General features: G+C 45.0%; 1 protein-coding gene across 1 annotated transcript in view; it reads left to right on the forward strand.

Annotated features, from left to right (window-relative positions):
• Positions 1-11,043, forward strand: part of LOC118791165 (ecto-NOX disulfide-thiol exchanger 2-like) — a 124,037-nt gene extending 112,994 nt beyond the window's left edge. The window contains exons 11-15 of the mRNA XM_036548447.1: positions 1,105-1,245; positions 3,797-3,853; positions 4,848-4,953; positions 7,386-7,471; positions 9,767-11,043. Of these exons, the coding sequence (XP_036404340.1) occupies positions 1,105-1,245; positions 3,797-3,853; positions 4,848-4,953; positions 7,386-7,471; positions 9,767-9,898 (522 nt within the window). The 3' untranslated portion in view covers positions 9,899-11,043. The remainder of the gene's footprint in view (positions 1-1,104; positions 1,246-3,796; positions 3,854-4,847; positions 4,954-7,385; positions 7,472-9,766) is intronic.
• Positions 11,044-20,017: the final 8,974 nt, after the last annotated feature.

A 20,017-nucleotide genomic window follows, 5' to 3' on the forward strand; every position in this document is an offset into this window, starting at 1 on the left:
CCTCTGCCAGCCTTGTGGAGGAAGCCATATGCTATGTGAGGCCCCCAATTGATTTATTCATGAGAGGTGCGATTTAAATAGAAGCAAAAAAAAAAGTTACCCAACTAGGTACAGGCTCCTGGAATAGATGTCAGAATTTTTGAATATTTGATGGCGGCGGCTCTGAAATATCATTCCCAGACAGCAACAGATAAACATCAGTGAGATGTGTAAGGTGCCGCTGCTGAGAGGGTGGAGTGATTCCTGCCGCTGCTTCAATCCTAATGGTCTTCAGGTGTTGGTTTGAATCCGCCTTTGTTCCAGCAGGCTGTAGTTCCACACTAACTGCAGAGGGCCAGACCGGAGCTCGCTCTGATCTGACAAATAAGTGCACGCATTTGAATTTCAAAAGGACACAAGGAAGAGGTACATGGGTAGAAATGGCCTGGGCTTCCGCTGGGGTGCAGCAACAATTGGTGGCAACAGTACAACATCCACTTCTGTCATAGCAAAATTATCCCACCTGATCCCTGATCCCACTACAATGTCCCGATCACGTGTGTCATGTGGCACAGCTGCAGTGGTGGCGGCCTTATCGTAGGCCCCTGTTCGACGGGTTATAGGGATGTACAGGGGGCAAAAACTTCCTTTCAGGAACACAAGTGTCTCATGCACTTTGGCTGGCAGGCACCTGAGGAGTAAGCAGACATACAGTAACAGTCAAAAGTTTGGACACATCTACTCTTAGAAGGGTTTTTTTAGTATTTAAAGTAATACTAAAGACATCAAAACTATGAAATAACACAAATGGAATTATTGCAGTGACCAAAAAAGTGTTAAACAGATTTTTTTTTTTTAAATTTTTTTTGGAAAGAAATTCATACATAGGCATCAACTTCACTATTTATATTTGTCTAAGAAACAAATATCAACCGTTTAAGCATAAGCCTTTAGATCAACATATGTTTGAATGTATGTTTCCCGTTATCTTAACCATGTGTGTCCACACTTTTAGCTGGTTCTGTACTTCAGTGCCAGGACACTCTGTCTTCCGTGCCATGACGGTGTGACTGCTGATGAATGCTAAAGCTAATGCTAATGCTAAAGCTGTTCCTCCGCTCACAGCAACTGCTGAAGATGCGGGAGGAGCTGAAGCAGAGGGAGGCGGAGCTGGAGAAGAGCGGCGAGGAGAAGCAGCAGCTGGAGAGCCAAGTGCAGAGTCTGAAGGAGCGGGCGCTGGCCTTCCCCCTTGCGCACACATCTGCGGTCAGTAACTCACATCAGACACACCCTTCCTTCTTCACACACCATACATACTGTCACACACACCCATCTGTAGTAAGTCTCAAGCACAACGAACTTGTTTCAGTTACAAGCCCGGCTCCTTACCACTACACCACACTGCCTGCCTTCCTTCTTCAGACACCGTACCTACCCATCTGTACTAAGTCTCTTGAACATGACAAGCTTGTCTCCATCACACGCCGTAACTTTCCCCCTCACACACACACACACACACACACATCTGTGGTCAGTGTCTCACACAATGCGCACTCATTTGCCCTCACTCAGCATAATGCTACCTTGTCCCGAACACATCTGTTTGCAGCCAATCTCTCACACAACAAGCTAATACCTTTCATATGTCATAACCTCCCTCACACACCCCTCTGTGTTTCACATGGGACACACACTTTCCCTTCTCATGCTATAACCTTCCCACTCACATGTTGCACACTCCTCTCGCTCACACACCTGGAGTTCTTGTGCTTTCTTCAGTAAATAAGCCATAAGCCTGGTTATAAATATTACATGTCTGCGTGACTGCACTGTACCATTTCTGTAACAACCTTACCGTGTCTGCTTACCGTGTCTGCTACAGCCTCAGAAAAACAAAGAAGCCGGCAATAACACGCACACACAAACACACACACACACACACACACACACACACACACACACACACACATACATAAATAAGACAGAATTGAAGGGGGCAGTTCCAGGAAGGGGGGAAAAACACTAATGCTCACTACAGCAAAATAATTTTTCCTGCTTGTCTGCGAGAAAAAAACTGCAGAGCCTTCTGCTGCTTTGCTCATGTCACAACCCATACTTTTAATATCGAAAGAAAGAGGAGGGAGCAGAAGTGTGCGAGGCGGCAGAGTTTATTCTGAGGTGCGGTGTGTGGTGCAGCACAGTGCGGTCCTCCCTCTGCGCCCTGATGACAGCCGCCAACGGGCTCTAACGGTCATTTGTTTCCAGGTCTATTTTGCCGGACGGGCTGCCTACAGCAGACACTAATGAAAACTAATGGCGTCGGCACGTAACTAAGTGAACGCACTCCACCACCGGCTAAAACAAGTCTCTTTCAATTAAATGCGTTTCCCCGCTGTCTCCCCCCATACGGGTGATAATTACATTGATGACTTGTGTAGCTGAAGGATGTGAGATGCAGATGTGAAAACTTGGTTTAAATTAAACAGAAATTAAACCGGATAAATGTGTGACTTATTTAGGTCAATCAAATGATACATGTAGAATGCATGTGAGCTTGTTTCCATATATAGACTGTTACCTTATCATCTAAGCACTGCTATCAATCCACTTGGTATGTCCGATATGGCAGATATACCGACCTGTAGTCATAATTTGTCATTGAAACCCTAACGGCTGGATAAGATCTATTATTTCTCATCAAAAGAGAGACAAATTGTCAATACTTGCTTCAGAGATGATGGCACTATGAAATGAAAATCATTACGATAAATTAGAGGTCCATTTCCAATATATGAACCAAGACAGACACACATGTATTATTAGTCATCCCTAATAGCCTGGTTAATATAAAAGATAGAGATGTTTTGAGGATTTGTGTTTGTGTTTCGGTTGGCTGGGTCTCCTTTAAGCTCTCTCGCTCAGTATTCGTGTGTCACTTCCTGTGTGTGTGTGGTTGTGTGATGCTCCTTGTTTATAGTCACCTCCTTAATGTTCTATCACTCTGTATACATGTGACACACCTTGTTTGCACTCTCTCACTCTGTATGTGTGTAGTACACCTCCTTTACACTCTTTCCCTGTGGATGTGTGACACACGTTGTTTACGCTCTCTCCCTCTGTATGTGTGTGACGCACCTCCTCTACGCTCTTCTCCCTCTATGCCTGTGACGGGGCTCTGAGGTCCTCTGCATGTCCTGTGTCGCCTCACTGCCGTTTTCGTCCTGTCCTAGCTGTCTCCCCTCATTACTCTTATTAGGGTTCTGATGAAGGTCAGGCTATTAAAAGAAAGTCTTATTGCAAGTCATTAACAGTTCCTGCAATATCTGTCCTCAGAACTCCTTGGTCCCATTCCATCATGTTTGGTTTTCCCTTAATGACAGCGTCTGAATGATATTCAAGCAGGAGAGATGGATCAGAAATAGCTCTGTTCACACAGAAATGTATGCTAGTTTGGCAACCGTTCAGCCGACCTCCAGATACTGCACAGGCGCTGAATATGAGTGAAGATGTAATGAGCTTTATTCCTTTTATTCTTTTGAAGGAGAATGAATATGCATGTGTTTATTAATATCGTACGGAATACTTAACCCTCACCTCGGCGCTTCAAGTCAAGCCTGGAGAGCTGTTTACTGCCTGTCACCTTGCCAGAGGAAAAGTGGGTGGACTCCTGTGTGTGTGTGTGCGTGTGTGTGCGGTTGTGTGTGTATGTGTGTGTGCGGGTGTGTGTGTGTGTGTGCATCTGCCGGCCGCGCGCACGCGCTTGTGTGTTGACGCGCTCTTCACTGACAGTTCTCCTCATTTCTTTAATTGACTCTAGCTGGAGACGTCGGAGCAGGATGACAGAGGGAGCGAGGAGAGTGCTAATCAAGCCAACGTAAGTGGAAAGAAGGCCGCTACCTCCCCTCCGCCCGCCCCCCATGTCCCCGAGCTCGCCCCGGGCGCCAGGCGCTCCTTCCCGCTCCCATCCTCCGCCAGCCTCTTCCAGCGACATGACACATCATTACAGGCCAATCGAGCATGGGCGGACTTTATTTGTCGCAGGATAAATCACCCAGACACAATTGGGTTAGGGAATCAAAAGCCCCAGCGTGCCACTGAGGGCGTGGAGGGGTGGGGCTGGAGGCCCTCCGAGGGGTGGCCGCTCCAGGCCTGCGCCAGGGCCTTGTGGGTTGGAAGGGTACCCTTGAAACAAGCGAGCTGGCACCCTGCAGGAGTTCCCAGAGCCGCCCCCCCGCTGGCTCATCAACAGCCAACAGTAAACAACAGCTTGATCATTAGCACCGCGAACACTTGGATTGTCTCAGATGTTCAGTCTCCTCCAGTTCCTCCCTTGGCATAAAGAATCCCTGTCAGTACAGTTTTCAAACTTGGTAAAAAAATATTGTCCCTTCTGCTCGCCTTGCTACTTTTTGAATGGCTTGCCAGGGCCTTATCCTTGAAAATGATTGAACCTTGAAAAGTGTTTTCTGCTCCTCGGTAATTGTGGAGCTATTGAAGCTTGATTTCTGTGGCTTCCTGACCCTGTACCATAGGAAAGCAAACAAAGGTGGGGGGAAATTGAATCTATCCGCCAGTTGTGTGGAAGATAACCCCTCGCTAAAGGCAAGTTAGGTATCTTCAAAAGAAAAGGCACTCTTTCATTTTAAATATGTTATCGTCATTGTTCTTTCTACTGGAAAAAAAATGTTTGTGAAAGGCTTGTAATGTGCAGGTGAACTGAACCAGCGAATCGGCCATGCCGTGAAATTGAGAACGTAGCTTTCAAACGGCCGGGCCTCCCTCCCGAAGGCAGATTTTTGCGGCACATGAATGCATGTCACATCAAAGCTGCCAGCATGACGTCCCTGGTCTTTGTGTCCCTCCCGCAGGAAGCAGCCGCCTTGGCAGTGGTCTCCTGCAGTCAGGAAAAGGAGAACATTCCAGAGAAGGGTCCCTCCAGCCCTGTCAAGTCGGAGAGAGAGGCTCTGCTCGTCGGTAGGTGGGGACAGCGGGGCGTGTTTGTAGGGACAGGAGGGCAGACAGATTGTAATAGTGGAGGAGTGCAACGGTGGACGCCCCGTCCGGTGCTCATACCAGGATTTGAATGTAATCACACCCCCTGTCAAAGCTTTTTCCCCATCCCACTTGTTATTCGTGTCTCTCTGCACTGTGGCACGCATGGTAATTGCCTGGCAAAAGGCGTGCCGCGTTGATGTCCTGTGGTCTTTAATGATCACGTTCTGGCCGCCAGCCCAGCGTCAGGTTCTCAGTGGGGCTCAGGGCTTTACCCCGGGGCTCCAGGAATAGCTCTCATACTGCTGCCATTTGTCTCAAGCCTGAAAGAGAGCAGGGAAGAGGCACAGGCTTGGGAAGCACGAGAGTCTACCAAGCAGGGGCAACAACAGAGGTTAGGCAGAAGGCAGGATATCCCGGCGACACGCACACCAGGACACACATAAACAAGCAAGCCATTTAGGCGCCCTGCTCCTCGCAGATGGGCCCGGAGCGGGACGGCGGGGCGGCACAGCACCACGCCGAACGCGGGATGTCTCTGGCAACGAGGGGCGCGATTACATGCCAGAGTGATCCTCGTGATTAGCTACAGCGCTTAACTACCTCGTAGCTAATGGCCTGCCGCTTCAAAGCGCGCTGGCTCCCATCCCTCAGAGTGACAAGAAATGAGGGTTGAATATTTTAGGGTGTTCCCTCCGTCGCGCTCATTGGAGCTGACGTCTCATTTGAAGCTGATTTAAGCCCTGCCTGACTGAGGGGGGTGCTCCCGGAAGCCCTGGCTCCCAATTGCACCCGCGTTTCTTGAGCAGGCCACAGCTGCATGTTTCCCCGCACTGTCTCTGGCAAGATGAAGATGAATGCGCAAAACCAAAGCATAGAGGACATGGTGAGAAACAGGTGACTGGTGACTGGCGTCTGATGTAACTCTGACATAAGCCTGCAAAGTAACGGCAGCAGTCGGAAGGATTCTATTGGTCCTCTCCGTAGTCTTGCTGTCTTCATGGATCTGCGAGCCATGCAGTGGACACAGTAACTATTTCTGTTATTTAAATCCAGCCAATGAGAATGCTCCCTCTTCGCACAGGTGCAGTGATGCTTCACTGCCAGTCTGCGCCACCTTACACCTTACACTAATATCCTACGCAATGACTAACCCCTGCGTATACCACATACTGCACAGGAAAATAGCTGTTACCTGACAATCATACAGAAAGAATGTACAAGATTTCATGAGGGTACCATCTGATTTCTGGTGCTAATTTGGATTAAATGTCCTTGCAAATTAGCTGTGGAAATAAAAGGCTTTAGTGCACACCTTTAATTGAAAGCCAGACATGAGAAATGTTTCTAATAAGACTTTGCTCCTTTTCTTGATGTTTCCATGACTGCCACAATAATCTCTCACCCACTTACTGTCAGGCAGTTTGCAAGAGTTTCAATTTTCATATGGTGAATTACTTAATGCTCCTCACCTACTGAAATTACTTTGATCATTGTGAGACCTTTGTATACCATGCCTCTGTGTTATCTTTAGTGAAATATTCAGCTCAGGCTCTGATATATAATATTGAGCAGAGTTAACAAAAAACACTAGCTTCATTATTTCATCTTTGAAATGTGAAATTTGGACAACCCAACATACAGTATTCCCATATTAATTAGGTGAAAGTGGTGTTTGTTGTTTGATTGAACAGAAGCAATGAATCGCTGATGAAATGGCTTGATTGCTGAGGAGAACATCAAAGCAGTAATTAAACACTTTTCTTAATCTGCAGGGCTCAAGCAGAAGTGTAATTGACTAAGTAGTGGCTGCTTCAAGAAAAAAAACTTCAAGTGCTCAGAATTACTTCTTATCACCCGGATATGCTTGCTGTACGTGGACTGAATTGGTCTCTGTTGTTCTGTTCTTTTTATCTGCCAGAATGCACCGCAGAACAGAGAAGTGAATGGCCATTCATTCATCACTGTAAAGGGTCAGGACCGTAATGTGCCATTGCACTGTTTTTCATTTACATGCAGTACGGCCAAAAACATTCTAACATATGAGCAATTACACCTCAGTACAGGCTTAAATATGTCCCCCCTCAGAAATTTTCCACAGTATTTGCAGGGAGCAGTGTGCTGTAGCGTGGAGGAGAGAGCTGGCATGGTTTTGAGGAGCAGGACATATAACCCAAGGCTCATTCAATATCCTGGTGGGGCACTGCTGTTTTGCCTTTGTGCAAGGTATTCAAGTACTCAGCCAAAGCTGGTGCTCATGGGATATTCACCTCAAGCTGCTTCAGTAAATATGCAGCTGTATTAAATGGGTGATACATAAGCTGTTTAAGTCGCACTGGATAAGCGCATCAGTTAGGCAAACAATGTAATGTAATGCATGCATAATAGTACTTCTGTGCATTTCTTTCCCCCAGGAATCATCTCCACCTTCCTCCATGTCCACCCGTTTGGAGCCAGCATCGAGTACATCTGCTCCTATTTACAGCGCCTGGACACCAAGGTACCGCCGGCAGGCCCTACCCTTTCTGAATCGGCCGGGCAACTGGCCCAATCTTGGCAGTCGGTGCCAGCGCGCACGCGCTACCCAAACAAACAGTCACGGAATAAACATCCCCACCCGTCGCGACATATGGGCCGCGCCATGTGCCAGGGGCTCTCTCGAGCGGTTTTGGAAATGCTCGCCATTCCAGTTTACGCTACGGGGTTCCGATCTGGCCTGCGTCACTCACTCCCGACACACCCAGTCCACATTCTGAGCGGGCGGGGGGCGGGGGTGGAGGGGGGGTGGTGTCAGAGAGAAAAAGAGGGACTGTGTGTTAGTGTGAGCTTGTGTGTCTGAGTACCAATGTATGAGTCAGAGGATGTGAAAGTTAGAATGTAGGCGCATTCATTCTTGAGGTGAATCTAAACGTAATTATTAAAAATTGATTGTTGAAAGAGGATAGATGACTAACTGGTTCACTGTCTGTGCATGGCACCCTGCTCTCTTCCATATTCCTTTGGAGCAAGGTCTCATGCCAAGAGCTACTGCCATGCACAGCTAATATTAGCTGTCTGAGATAACCTATCAAGGGCTGTATTATTCAAGCCTCCATACAAACAAGGACCTCATCTGCAAGGCATTTGCCTGGAAGTCAGTCATCAAGTGAGAATGATTAGTATGGTTAGCACTAGATTATTTACTATTGTTGCAGGTAGTTAGCTAGCTAGTTATGCTAGCTAAACCCAAATGACCATCCAAAGCAGTTTCCATATGTATGCCCTCCTAAAAACCCCTAATTAAACATTACAAATAGTTAAGGTATACTAAAAGGCTGGAATTTGTCCTGGCAAAGATGAAGTCTTCATATGCATTCCCTTCAGCACATATTATGTGCTTCACATAGCATCAGAGCACTGATGTGAGAGGGAGAAAGGGAGTGTGTGTGTGTGTGCGTGTGTGTGTGTGTGTGTGTGTGTGTGTGTGTGTGTGTGTGTGTGTGTGTGTGTGTGTGGGCACAGCGTCCTGTCCAATGGATCCTCTTTGTTTCACATGCAACCACTGGGAGAGAAGGGCCTCCCACATCCTCCCAGACTTCACCCTAATCACCAGAGGGTCCTTCATAAGTGCTTTCAAGAGCCACTTTGGTATCCAGGGTGTGCTGCCTTTCGTTTGGCTCTGTGTTCCCTTACTGCAGCCCACGAGCCAATGTATAAGTCCAGAGGAGCTTTTTCCTAACTCAGCCCAATAAGATGCCTTCATGGTAGATTTGGCCCAGGTGCAGCATCAAAACGCCGGACACGCCCCTCGCCTTGAGTTTGAGCCGTGTGGGTGGAGCGGCATACACCCCACGGAGGAATGCCGAGTAACAGATGACCCCTCTCGCCTCTCACTTAAAAATTAAAACTTCTCTATTGGAGTCAACACAGTGACTCATTTCCACACGTGTATGGAAAAAGAACAAAAAAGGGAAAATCTTTTTTTTTTTTTTGGGGGGGGGGGGGGGGGGGGGGGGGGAGTGAGACTGGAAGCCTGCAGGGCATGTTTGTTCCTACGCTCCCCTCCTAAACAGCGCACATGCCCACACATCTTTGCCAACAGCTGAGACGGCGCTCGGCAGAGGTGGTGTTCCTCCAGCCGTCCTCACAGGAGCTCTTTGTTACCGCTAATCCCTGTTCACGTATCACTTGCTGGCGCTAAACACGTGCTGACAGTCGAGGCATTCTGTCGCTGAGCTAAACTCGGACCGTTGTGGCTCCGTCTTTGTGTCGGCGATCTCCTGGGAGTCTGTTCAGAGAGTAGATCGTCAGATATATACACATGACACCGTGATTTATGTAGGCGCAGGGACTAGTCATGAAGGTGCCAGATGTTATGACGGATGTGTCTAAATCGGCTTCATCAATCCTAAAATAAAATGGGTAGAGAAGAATGTATTTCTGCTCAGGTCTTAATACAGCACACGATCATATTGGCATTTTGGGGAGGTGGGCAGGGTGAAGATATAATCAATACTAAATCAGAATTTTACTATTTAGGTAAATCATAGGTATATCATAATTGACCTACAGCAGACATATAGAAAAGGTCACTAAAGCTGCGAAATCGAACATGTCCATGGTTAGATAAATCAGGAATCATTTGTCTACTACTGCTGCTGCAGGAGTCATTTGTGTACTGTCACTGCCCCCTCAGCATAGGCCCTTTTGTCTGTGTTTGGTGACCTGCCACCATAAGTTGGTATCAGTGTTATTTGTGCCTGCCCCCTTGTGCTTCTGCTGATCCCTTGACAGCTGTCTGTGCTTCCTCCCACAGATCAGCACCTCAGAGGTGGAGGCCCTTCTGGGCCGGCTGCCCTGCACCTTCAGGCAGGAGCTGACGGGAGTGGGAGCCAGCCTGGAGAAAAGGTGGAAGTTTTGCGGCTTCGAAGGCATCAAGACCGCGTAGGGGACTGGAAACAGGAACCGTGGAGCAGGGACCTTGGTGGGGGGTGAGGAGGGGGCGGGGGAATCAGGGCAAAGGGAGCACAGGAAATGGTACAGGCAGTGGGGAGAGATCTCAAAACTCCTGCCCACATCCCGAGCAAGTCTGCTGGGTCCCATGGGGACTGTGGTCTGTGAGTCTGACATGCAGAAAGGAACCGGACCCAGCAGAAAGAGCCTGGCTGTGCCCTCCTAGGGGGACATCTGTCCAGAGTGGATAGCACAAGTTGCAGCTGTTCTGTTCAGCTCAAGGAGGACTATTTTGGCCAGGACAGGAACACAGGAAGCAAATCAGGGTCTGCTCTGGACTTCTTTCTTTTCGCCCTCTTTCTTTCTCTTAGCCTCATCTCCCTCCTTATGTATATAACAATATAAATAACATATGAATATATTTCTTCAATTTCTGTACAGGATGTTAAGTGTCCCTCAGAGGGTTACGTTTATATATACAGCACATGTACAAAAGAAGACTTTGTAAACAAAGAAAAAAAAAAGAAGAATGAAGATTTTGACTTCATTTGAAGGCTCTCACACAAGGTCTTGAGGAGGGCGACCACAGAAATAATAATGGGAGACTTTGCTTTGGCAAAGATTTTGGGTTTGTTGGTGAGGTATTCAATAGTTTCGTGTGCCCGAATGAGCTGCCAGAGGGAGGCCCCTGTGAAAACTCCAGGGGGCGCTAGACTTTGTCCTCCAGGGCAGCATTCAGTGCCTGGAGTCCACACTGCAGTCCGATGAGTCCCCTCTTGCCTTGCTGTCCAGAGACACTGCAGAGACGCTCCCTGAACTCCGTTCCTTTCTCACCCAGTGACTGCCACTGTACCCAGTTTCACTGCAGAGGGACAGCAGAAAAGGTCACAGTATGGAGCTCCTCGACCCCCCATCTCCTGTGTCTCTCCAAGAGGCAAGATGTTTAGTTTATGCATTTGTTCATCTCCAGAGGCCTTTTCTGTCCTTTCTTTTCTGTTATTTAAAAAAAAAAATTCCTTGAGTCATTTTCTAGCTCTGAAAGGCCATCTGTGTTTATTTCTCCCAGCGCTGTGAGGGGCTCAGATTTGGTCAAAAGCCCATGAGATCCTCACTGGTGGAGTCCCTGGGAGATGCAGTTGCCCCGTGTCTCTGTGGCCTTGTCATGTTTTTTTTTTTTTTTTTTTTTTAATTTGGGTGCGAGGTTGTATTCACTCTCATACCTCCATACAGAGGTTTCCTCGCTGAATGCACACATTGGGGCGGTGCAGTCAGGCACTCCTAATGCATCTCTCTTGTGCAATTTGTAGAATTTTGTAGCTCTTGAAGAGCTGAGGTTTATTACACATGAACCACTCTTGTCGACCTCCTCCATCTCCCAAGGCTATGTGAATTAAGTTCAGATGTTCATCACTGCCTCAGCCTTCCAACTTGAATTAATAATAGGCGACGAGTGCATTTTCCCTTTTCTAAAGCACAGCGCTGTATGTATGAATTCGTTCTGGAGTAAATTTTTCATATTGGAACTCCAAAGGGGAGGGAAATCAAGAGGTCATAACATGATTTCCATTTTACACCGAAGTGTAATCAGTGCACCGTACTGGGGTAGATTTGAACTATTGAGCTCACAGGTTTCCAGGGAAGGAGAGATACCACAGGCACCACAGAATCATTGAAATCCACTGACTCTACCAGCTGTGCAGTGCCTCCCCCATCTTCATGTTAGGTGTGATGTGGTTGTCTGAGACTGAGGAACAAATCTCTGGTGTGATGTGTGGTCATGTGTTGTTCATTTATGTTGAAGATATAGGGAAGAATGCTAAAAAAAACTCGTGAAAAAGTGTGTGTCTGTACATTGCCTATGTAAGTGGGGTCAGACAGACAGGTGTGCTGTGATCCATACCTGGTGGCTTCCTTTGCATAATCAAATCAAACACAACACCTTTTTCCTAATCTCTCACTTGTGGACTGCCTCAGCATCTGATCCTTTTTATTCTGTCATTTCAATATTTTTCGCTAAACCTTATTTCGACAACCCATACAAAATGTATAAAACAAAGCTTATGTGCGGAGGGAATTTCACAAGGAGACCAAGAAGCCCTGTTTTGTTTTTGTTTCTCTATTTTTAGTGAGCTGGAGCTGCGCTCTCAAAATGCACTCAAGCAAAGTGACGCTCTTGGGACTGATCTGTGCATTAAGCCGCCTGGCTTTTCTGTGGGCCTGCAAAGAGTTAGCCTTTGTTCTACAAAGCAGACAAAGCAGCATTCAATAGACTGTGAGAGGTCTGTTTATGCAGAGGTGTGTTTAGTTGTGTTATTACAACTGAAGGATCAGTATTTCCTGTGCATTTGCCGCTCCCTGAAGAATGTATTTCACTCAAGCTATGGAAACAAAGCATTCATAATTTAGCCTTCCTAAGATGCTCGTTTTGTAGTAAATATGCACGTCATGAAAAGACGTAAATACAGGCTAATTAGATCGAGCTGCAGTCCCTCTGAGATCTATTTTCCATTTGGCGTTTGGTTGTCTGTGTTCTACCAGTGCACACATTACTAATGTCAAGTGTTATTTGTTTCAGTCAAGATGCAAGTAGATTTACATTGTAATACAAAATTCATCTCCTGAACGCTTTCCAGGAAGCTGTTTGCCGGCGCTGCGCGGAGCGGGGGGATGCGGGATAGCCCTTGAACACCTGCCCTTATTTTCTCTTCATTTGTTTTGAAGAGCAGGAACGTGGTCTTCATTTCGATTGCAAATGGGCCCAGATGTCAACACGTGAAATCCCTGGGGTTTGAAGATCTAAAACCCTTTCCAATTAGCACATGACACATTTCAAGAAGTAATTGGATCTGAAGTGATAAGAAGAGACTTACCAGTGCTATCTTAACGCTTGAATCAATTTTAATAAATTGATGCTTAGTGGAAAGTTTAATCATTACCTGTTGGCATTTAACATGGTATGAAAATGCAGCTGATGCAGATATGAACAGGCAGGTTAATTGTGAATGGTGATTCCTGTGAAACAGTTGGTGAGTTAATGCCCGGTGTGTGCCCATTGAACCCTGAACCCTAGGAACACAGAGGAGCTGAACAAACCTTTGATGAGAACCCAAAATCATCCCCCATCCATCCATCCAGAGGGAGACTATGACTAACAGACTGTCCATCTGTTTGAGGAACAAACAAGAGAGATAGAGAAAGGTTTCTGGCGCTCCCTGCTGCTCTGATAGCAATGTGTCATAAAGGATAGAATGCAGATTGGAGCATAGACTTGAAGCTACATGTGAGAGATTGACTGGATGATTCAATATCTCCCCCTGGTGGTCAAGATACCCATGACCCCCTTAAACACACGCATACACACACGCTTTCATACATACATACACACACAGAGCTTCCCGTGAGCTAAGTTGAAGATGTGCTTACTGTTACTGACAAAGGTGCGTATAGTACTACTATTCAGTTGAATCACTGTCTTAATTAAACAACAGCTGGTTCATCCAATTGCTATATGTGTAAACTGGCATAAAATCTCACAGTTACACTTACTGCAGTATGAAAGCGTTAGTTAGCGTTAGAAAGTAAAGCTATTGAACAACTTGCACACAGGCAGCTGGAAATGTCACTTGACACTGCAGACCAATATTTCCACTTGAGAAAATTTGACAGTTTTCTATCGTGATTTAGTGGAATGAAGAGACTGTGTATATTCAGTTCTGATGGGAAAGATTATTCATGCTCCTTGGGAAAGCTGTTTGTGATTTGGTTTTATTTGTGTTTCATCCACTTTGCATATTTGACCCATTTGTAGGTGTCAGTCCAATTCCAAGAATTAATCAGTCATAAAAGGTGTATAACAATCTGCCTAGTAATGAGGATTGTAGGCATACATAGGGCTTTCAAGTAAAGGAATGGGTTTTAATGCCTCATATTTCTAAGCTAATGATGGATGTTCATAATTAATGAGCTCTGATTGGCTAGTCACCACCTGTCAATCCCCCGACTGCTACCGGCAAATTGCTCACTTTGCTTTCCAAACAGACAAAAGCCGCTTTGGAGAAAGTGGAGAGCAAAAGTTCAAAGGAAATCCTGTCCGTCCTTTTACAATCATTCATTGCCATTTCTGCGTTCGAAGCCGATGGGTTGTAATAGTGTTATATCTGCCTGGCCCATTACCTCTTTTTGTAATCACTTGGCGTAATCTCCCCAGGTGTGATTGATCTGAAATGCCAGTGCTCCTGCTTCTCTGGAGATGGGCAGTGGCACAGCTGTGTTTAATGAGCAGCAGTCTCACTTCGCATATCTGCAATTCCTCTGACCTTTCAGGAGGAGGGAAAAAAAAGATACTTTGTACAGGCGGTAATTATCTGTATTGTTGAAAACTGTATTTTTAGAAATAAAGTCTTTTTTTCCAGGAGTTGTCTGATTCAGCTTTTTTCCCTCCTCACTTTTTCTTCAGATGTATAGCAATGTGAAAACCTCTCAGTGTATCTGGATTTTGGTTTGGAGAGTGTGAAAAGGGGTTTTCTTCTGACTAATCAGCTCACAAAACAATTCGCAAAAAGATTAAACAGCAACATGATTGTGCAAGTGTGAGGGTAAGTATGATAAAGGCACAGAGGAATACAATAGCTTACACATTTCAAAAAGAGCTACTCTTGTTCTCAGCTCTCTGGTGAACCTTTCCTTGAATTGGCCACCCTGAAGTTTAGAGAAGTGCAACAATTATTAAATCTGTATTGGCATTGCCCCACCGTCCTCACGGGTTTTGATTTCCAGCAGTTGATCTTCATAAAAATCCCAAGGAAAAGCTAGGACAAAATCAACGGTGACAGCCAAAAAAAACTCCAACTGAAGGCACAAGAATCCCTTATTAAGCCTTATTGATATTCTGCTTGTAAGCCCTGCTCCTCTCAGATTAGCCTGAGATTTCCCCAGCTGTTGTTCTGGGGGAACAAAAAGATCCTAGTCGCAGGATCACAGAATGGCAAATTACTGTGCCGTAAAATTGCACGCCACAAGTTATCCCTGCATGCTTATCGGTCATGAAAAGGGCAGTTTATGCATGTTGGAAATTGCAACATTTCCCTTGCACGCAGCACCTTTCAGCATCCCAGCTGACTGATGCCGTAGCGTCCCTGCCCTTTCTGTGCCTGGGGAGATAGAGGGATTACAGCAAATTGTAAGGCGTATTAAGGAGCTGCACGGTCCTCCAATTCCTCTGCAACAAAGCTGTGGGTGTAATATAGGTGTGTGCAGCTGTGCTGATAGGAAGGCTACAGTCTGACGCAGGGCATGCGTGTTATTTTCCCTGTCACTTTGAGCCACCGGGGCGTTTGTGTGTGGCCCAGCAAAGGCAACCCTCTTCCCCTTGGCATATATTTCTCTCCCTGGGGAATGTGGCTGCTCCGCTCCAGCTCCAAGAACATCTATCTGCTCCGCAGATCATGGATCTGCTCGGAAATGAATAGAGATGGCTGGATCCAGTTCATCGATCACCCGCAATCTGCAAATTTCTTGGTTCGTAAAGTGAGACCACTTAAATGATCTTCCAGGCAGGTTATGTACATCTTTATGTGGGTTGTCAATGGTGCCTGGAGCCCAGCTAGGGATATCACTATATTAAGCGTTAAGGAAGGTTTGAATATGGTCCCAGCTTTAACCAAAAAAGGCTCAGTTTAACACACACTTACGTGTGCCAGCCTGCTGCATAAACTGTCACCCGTTTACCACCAGGAATTATTAAAATCTAACATCAAAATGGGTTGATGGAATGTGAAGCTATCTGAGAAAACAATTCCTTCTCAAATAAATAAATACATTTTAAACATAAAAATTTGTTGGTAGCCTCAGAGCTGTGGGAGTCCAGGAGTAAAGCAGCACCAGCAGCATCAACAGAAAGCAAGCAACCTGCAGATATGCTTTATCTTTGTCGCATGTTTATAAAGATAGCATGCCTTCCCAAAAACTCTGTATCAAAACACCTGAGGGATGAATCTCCACAGTGTAGCTTCCTTGTGATCAACCCGCCCCCCATCCCCCAAATGTTAATATTCTTCAGATTGACATCACATGATGTCATTACACCACAGAGATTCCCTACAAAATAAACCATGCAGATACACAATGGAGGGAAACATGAGGTGGCTGAACGCTACTGTTGCAATTATGCAAAAGAGGCGTTTGAAACAGCAGAGGTCACTGTAGCACAATATTGAAAGGGTGCTGTCAATTTGTTCTTGGTTTCAGTTGACACATCACATGCAGATGGTTTTTAGTAGAACTCCATTTCCTGATTCAGATGTGAACTGTGAATCGAGATTACTTTTGCAATTATTCATTTGCAGCTGGATATGCATCGTATAGATCTCGTATTTGTCAATTATTGCATACTGTGGATCTCATCTGGTGTCAGACCCCTAATAAATCTTAACATTGAGACATGGACTGCGTGACAGCTCACAAATTACATCATTACATTACATTATACTCCTATTTGTTAACTGTATGAATATGACACACAAGATGTTTTGAACAATCTTGTGAATCTTTTGAGTGTATGACTTAACTACCTTATTGCACATACTGTACATCCATATGTACAGTATACGTAAGGGTTTGTATATATCCTATACACATTGTAACATCTTTAAAACAGCAGCATTACAACATTGTCACAAGCACCTAAATGGCAATCTAATTCATTGTTGTCAAATAGTATGGTTGGCACTGACTAAATCACAACCCTACTGCTGCAATGTGATAACATCACTCTCTGCCAGCCCTACTCTCCCAACTGCTCCCTTGTCCAAAATCTGAATTTTATGTCATAACGCAAGTGATGCCGACATTTTTAAAATGACGTAAATGCACATCGTCATAAGCAGGACCAACTTTTAAACAATAACTGTATGTATTTCAACATACATCATAAGCTGTTCATAATCAATCACTTACGCCATGTGCTGGTGCTATGCCACATAATCAGTTAATAATCAGTCAGTTGACTGTAATCATGTGCAATCAGTTGCTTAATTTATGCATCTTTTATTATTAACACACATTCAGCTTTTACTTTGAAGAAAGCTGTCTGGCAGAAAACAAAGACCATGTTTCAAGATAACTCTTTGCATGCTACCCCTTGTCAGAGGACACAAGGTCACTCCATGCGAGCCGGGACTGACTATGGCATGACCCTCTCCAATTTTCTTTAAAGATGGGACATACTGTACAGCTGTCATGTGGTGATAAGAACATGTGCAGAATTGCTCAATCATAATTTATTTCTTTCACCAGGCTGTTTTATTATGCCTTAATCTGCAGTGGAATGGCTTCACGGTTTAAAAGCTGAAAACGACGATCCATTCAAATCACATTATTTCGGATATGATTTGGCTGGGCGGCCACTGGTGACTCAGAAAGTCCAATCTTTCGAAGACACCGGCGTAGCTTGCGTTCGGCCCTGGCAGAAACCGGGTTTGAAACGAAGGAATTAGTGCGTCTAATACTGACTTATTATTGTTCATCAGTCAACTGTTCTGAAAGGAAATGAAGTGAGTCAGTATATCTAGTAAAAACTAAATTATCGGAAATGGCTTGTTCAATGCGTTGCGCAAGACTACAGCTCCGCGGGAGAATGACTCGATTTACTGCATTACGTCACAGTTTTGTACATGTTTGCATCCAAACGACTGCGTGCCTTTTGCCACACAGGTTTGGGTTTCAAGTGTTGTTATACATCACGCGTTGAAAATCTGACATCACAAATTACGAAAATACTTGCGAGTTGATCATTATTTGTGAATTTTCTTTTTTTTTGGGGGGGGGGGGTGATCTGCAGACTGCAGTAACGCAACCGTGGAGTTGTTACAGCTAAGTCTCTCTAGAAGTTAAGAGGTCCCAACAATAAGATAGCCTAGTATTAGCTTGTTTTTCTGGTTCTCCTTCTTGGGTGTTTCAGTTACCAGGGCGACGATACAAGCAACGATACGGTTGGTTGTGCGTCGGTGACGTCAGAGTGACTTCGGGAATTAAGCGAGGAGCGGAACAGCAGAGTTCTAAACAGGTACAGAATGCTAGCACGTGAAGTTGCGGAGCAGGTCGAGCGTATTCCCCAGAGCGATAACAACTTCCTCAGCTTCACATGAAGTTCATATAAAGTGTTCTGACAGAGCGTTAAAAAACAATAAGTGCCTGGACAGCGCAGGGGATGAATCGCGATGAGCAATAAAGATTCTGAACTGCATATGGCGCTTCCAAAGGGTTGCTGTCCTATGATACACAGACCTTAAACGTCCTAAGGCTGAGAGTTTGACCTAGCCGACGCGAGAGAAAAACCTGAAGGAACAGGTAAAAGCAATGTTTCACGTTTGTTGTGATACTGTATGTATGTATGTATGCATGTATGTATGTATGTATGTATGTTTATTATTATTATTATTATTATTATTACTATTATTATTGTTGTTTTGTTGTTGTACTTGGTGTACTTGCTGTTGGTATTATTAATATTATTAGTAGTTTCAGCGGTGCCCTAAAAGTAATGGTAGCAATCAAGTAGTACTAGCTGTTCTTATTTTTCATTATTTGTAGCATATAAAAATGCATGTTTGCTTAAAAAAAAAAAAAAAAAGTTTGTTACAAAGGAGTATCTTTCGCATAACTGTCTGTGTTATGTAACAATGTTGTGGTTTTATTGCTCCCTCTTTTTCTTTTTCCTTTTTTTTTCTTTTTCTGCATGCAATCAGTGAATGTCTTAGATGTGAAACTAATAATATATTAACAGATATGAAGCTAATAATTGTTTGCAAACCACTCTCCTCTCAACTTATGTATTTAGTTTGTGACACACATGGCATGGACATAATTTAGTCCCGTGTAATACTGTCAGATTTAATCAGACGTGCATATCCGACTGGCTGCAGACTAATAAACACTCTTTGTATCCCTACCATTTACCCCTATGCTACACCGTAACATATAGTTTCACAAGCCCTCATCACCCGTCGAGATAATTCCTATCCACAGTGCATTCCTGACCAGGACCCTTTTTCTTACACTCTTACTTAGTTTCGCCTACAGTCAGATTTGAAGGCAAACAGTGGGATTGCTTTGAGAGGATTCAATTAAGGCTGAAATGAGTTAATATTCTATATGACTTGAGGTTTGAAGCAGTCATTTTGAAATGAATGGTATATTAATGGTGAGATACTGGATTTTTTTGTGATCTACAGAACTTCTGTCACTTGCTTAATGTTTGTAATATTAATTAACAAATTAATATCACATGCATCAAGGGTCTAGTTTTATGTATTTCATTCTTTATTTCTGTCTGTGTGCAAAATTGTTATTCCTTTTACCTTAGTCTTTAACAGTCTAACAATCAAACAATAACGAGCAAACAGCAGCATTTATTATGTTATTGTCTGAAGTGGCTTTACTGTGTTCATAAATATCACAATCAGGGAAAATTGGAAAAACAAAAGAACAAAAGTAACAAAAAAGACAAGAAGTGGCCTGGGACAGCACCTTACTGTTGTAGCCACTGTTTTCCCACAGCGTCTTTACATTGCCTTTGCATGTATTCAAAACACAAACAGCCGTTGTGGCTATCCGTGCTCCCCTGTGACTTTGTAGCACCTGTTGGTGGCTTCACGTCATGAAGGGAAACATACGGACACGCGCTTTGCTGCGCCCAGTTCCCATGCAGCTGAAATGGTCATTCTGCAATGTGTATCAATAATAAAACAAACAGTGTCCCCTTCGCCTCTCGGCTATCAGGATCGGGCTCTTCATCTTGGCATTTGGCCGCATTCCCAGGGTGATCTATCTACAGCACATGCCAAGTCGCACCGACCTTATCGGTTCTACGCCATAGCAGGATCAGTGACACTGGCTCTGGAATGTACAACTGGCTCATGTATCGGCTGTCTCAGTGCTCGCTCGCCCTCTGAGCTGCCAGCAGGCGTCTTTAAATAGATAAGCAGTTTATATTTATGTTCCGGGTGCAACCTTCAAGCGGGGCTCTTTGCAGATGCGTAGAGTCTCCGCAGTGAGTCAGCAAACCCGAGGCAGGTCTTTTGGGAGGAATCCGAGGGGCAAAGCAGACGGGCCTGCA

Source organism: Megalops cyprinoides, chromosome 16, assembly GCF_013368585.1.
Source record: "Megalops cyprinoides isolate fMegCyp1 chromosome 16, fMegCyp1.pri, whole genome shotgun sequence".
In the NCBI taxonomy this organism is placed as follows: domain Eukaryota; kingdom Metazoa; phylum Chordata; class Actinopteri; order Elopiformes; family Megalopidae; genus Megalops; species Megalops cyprinoides.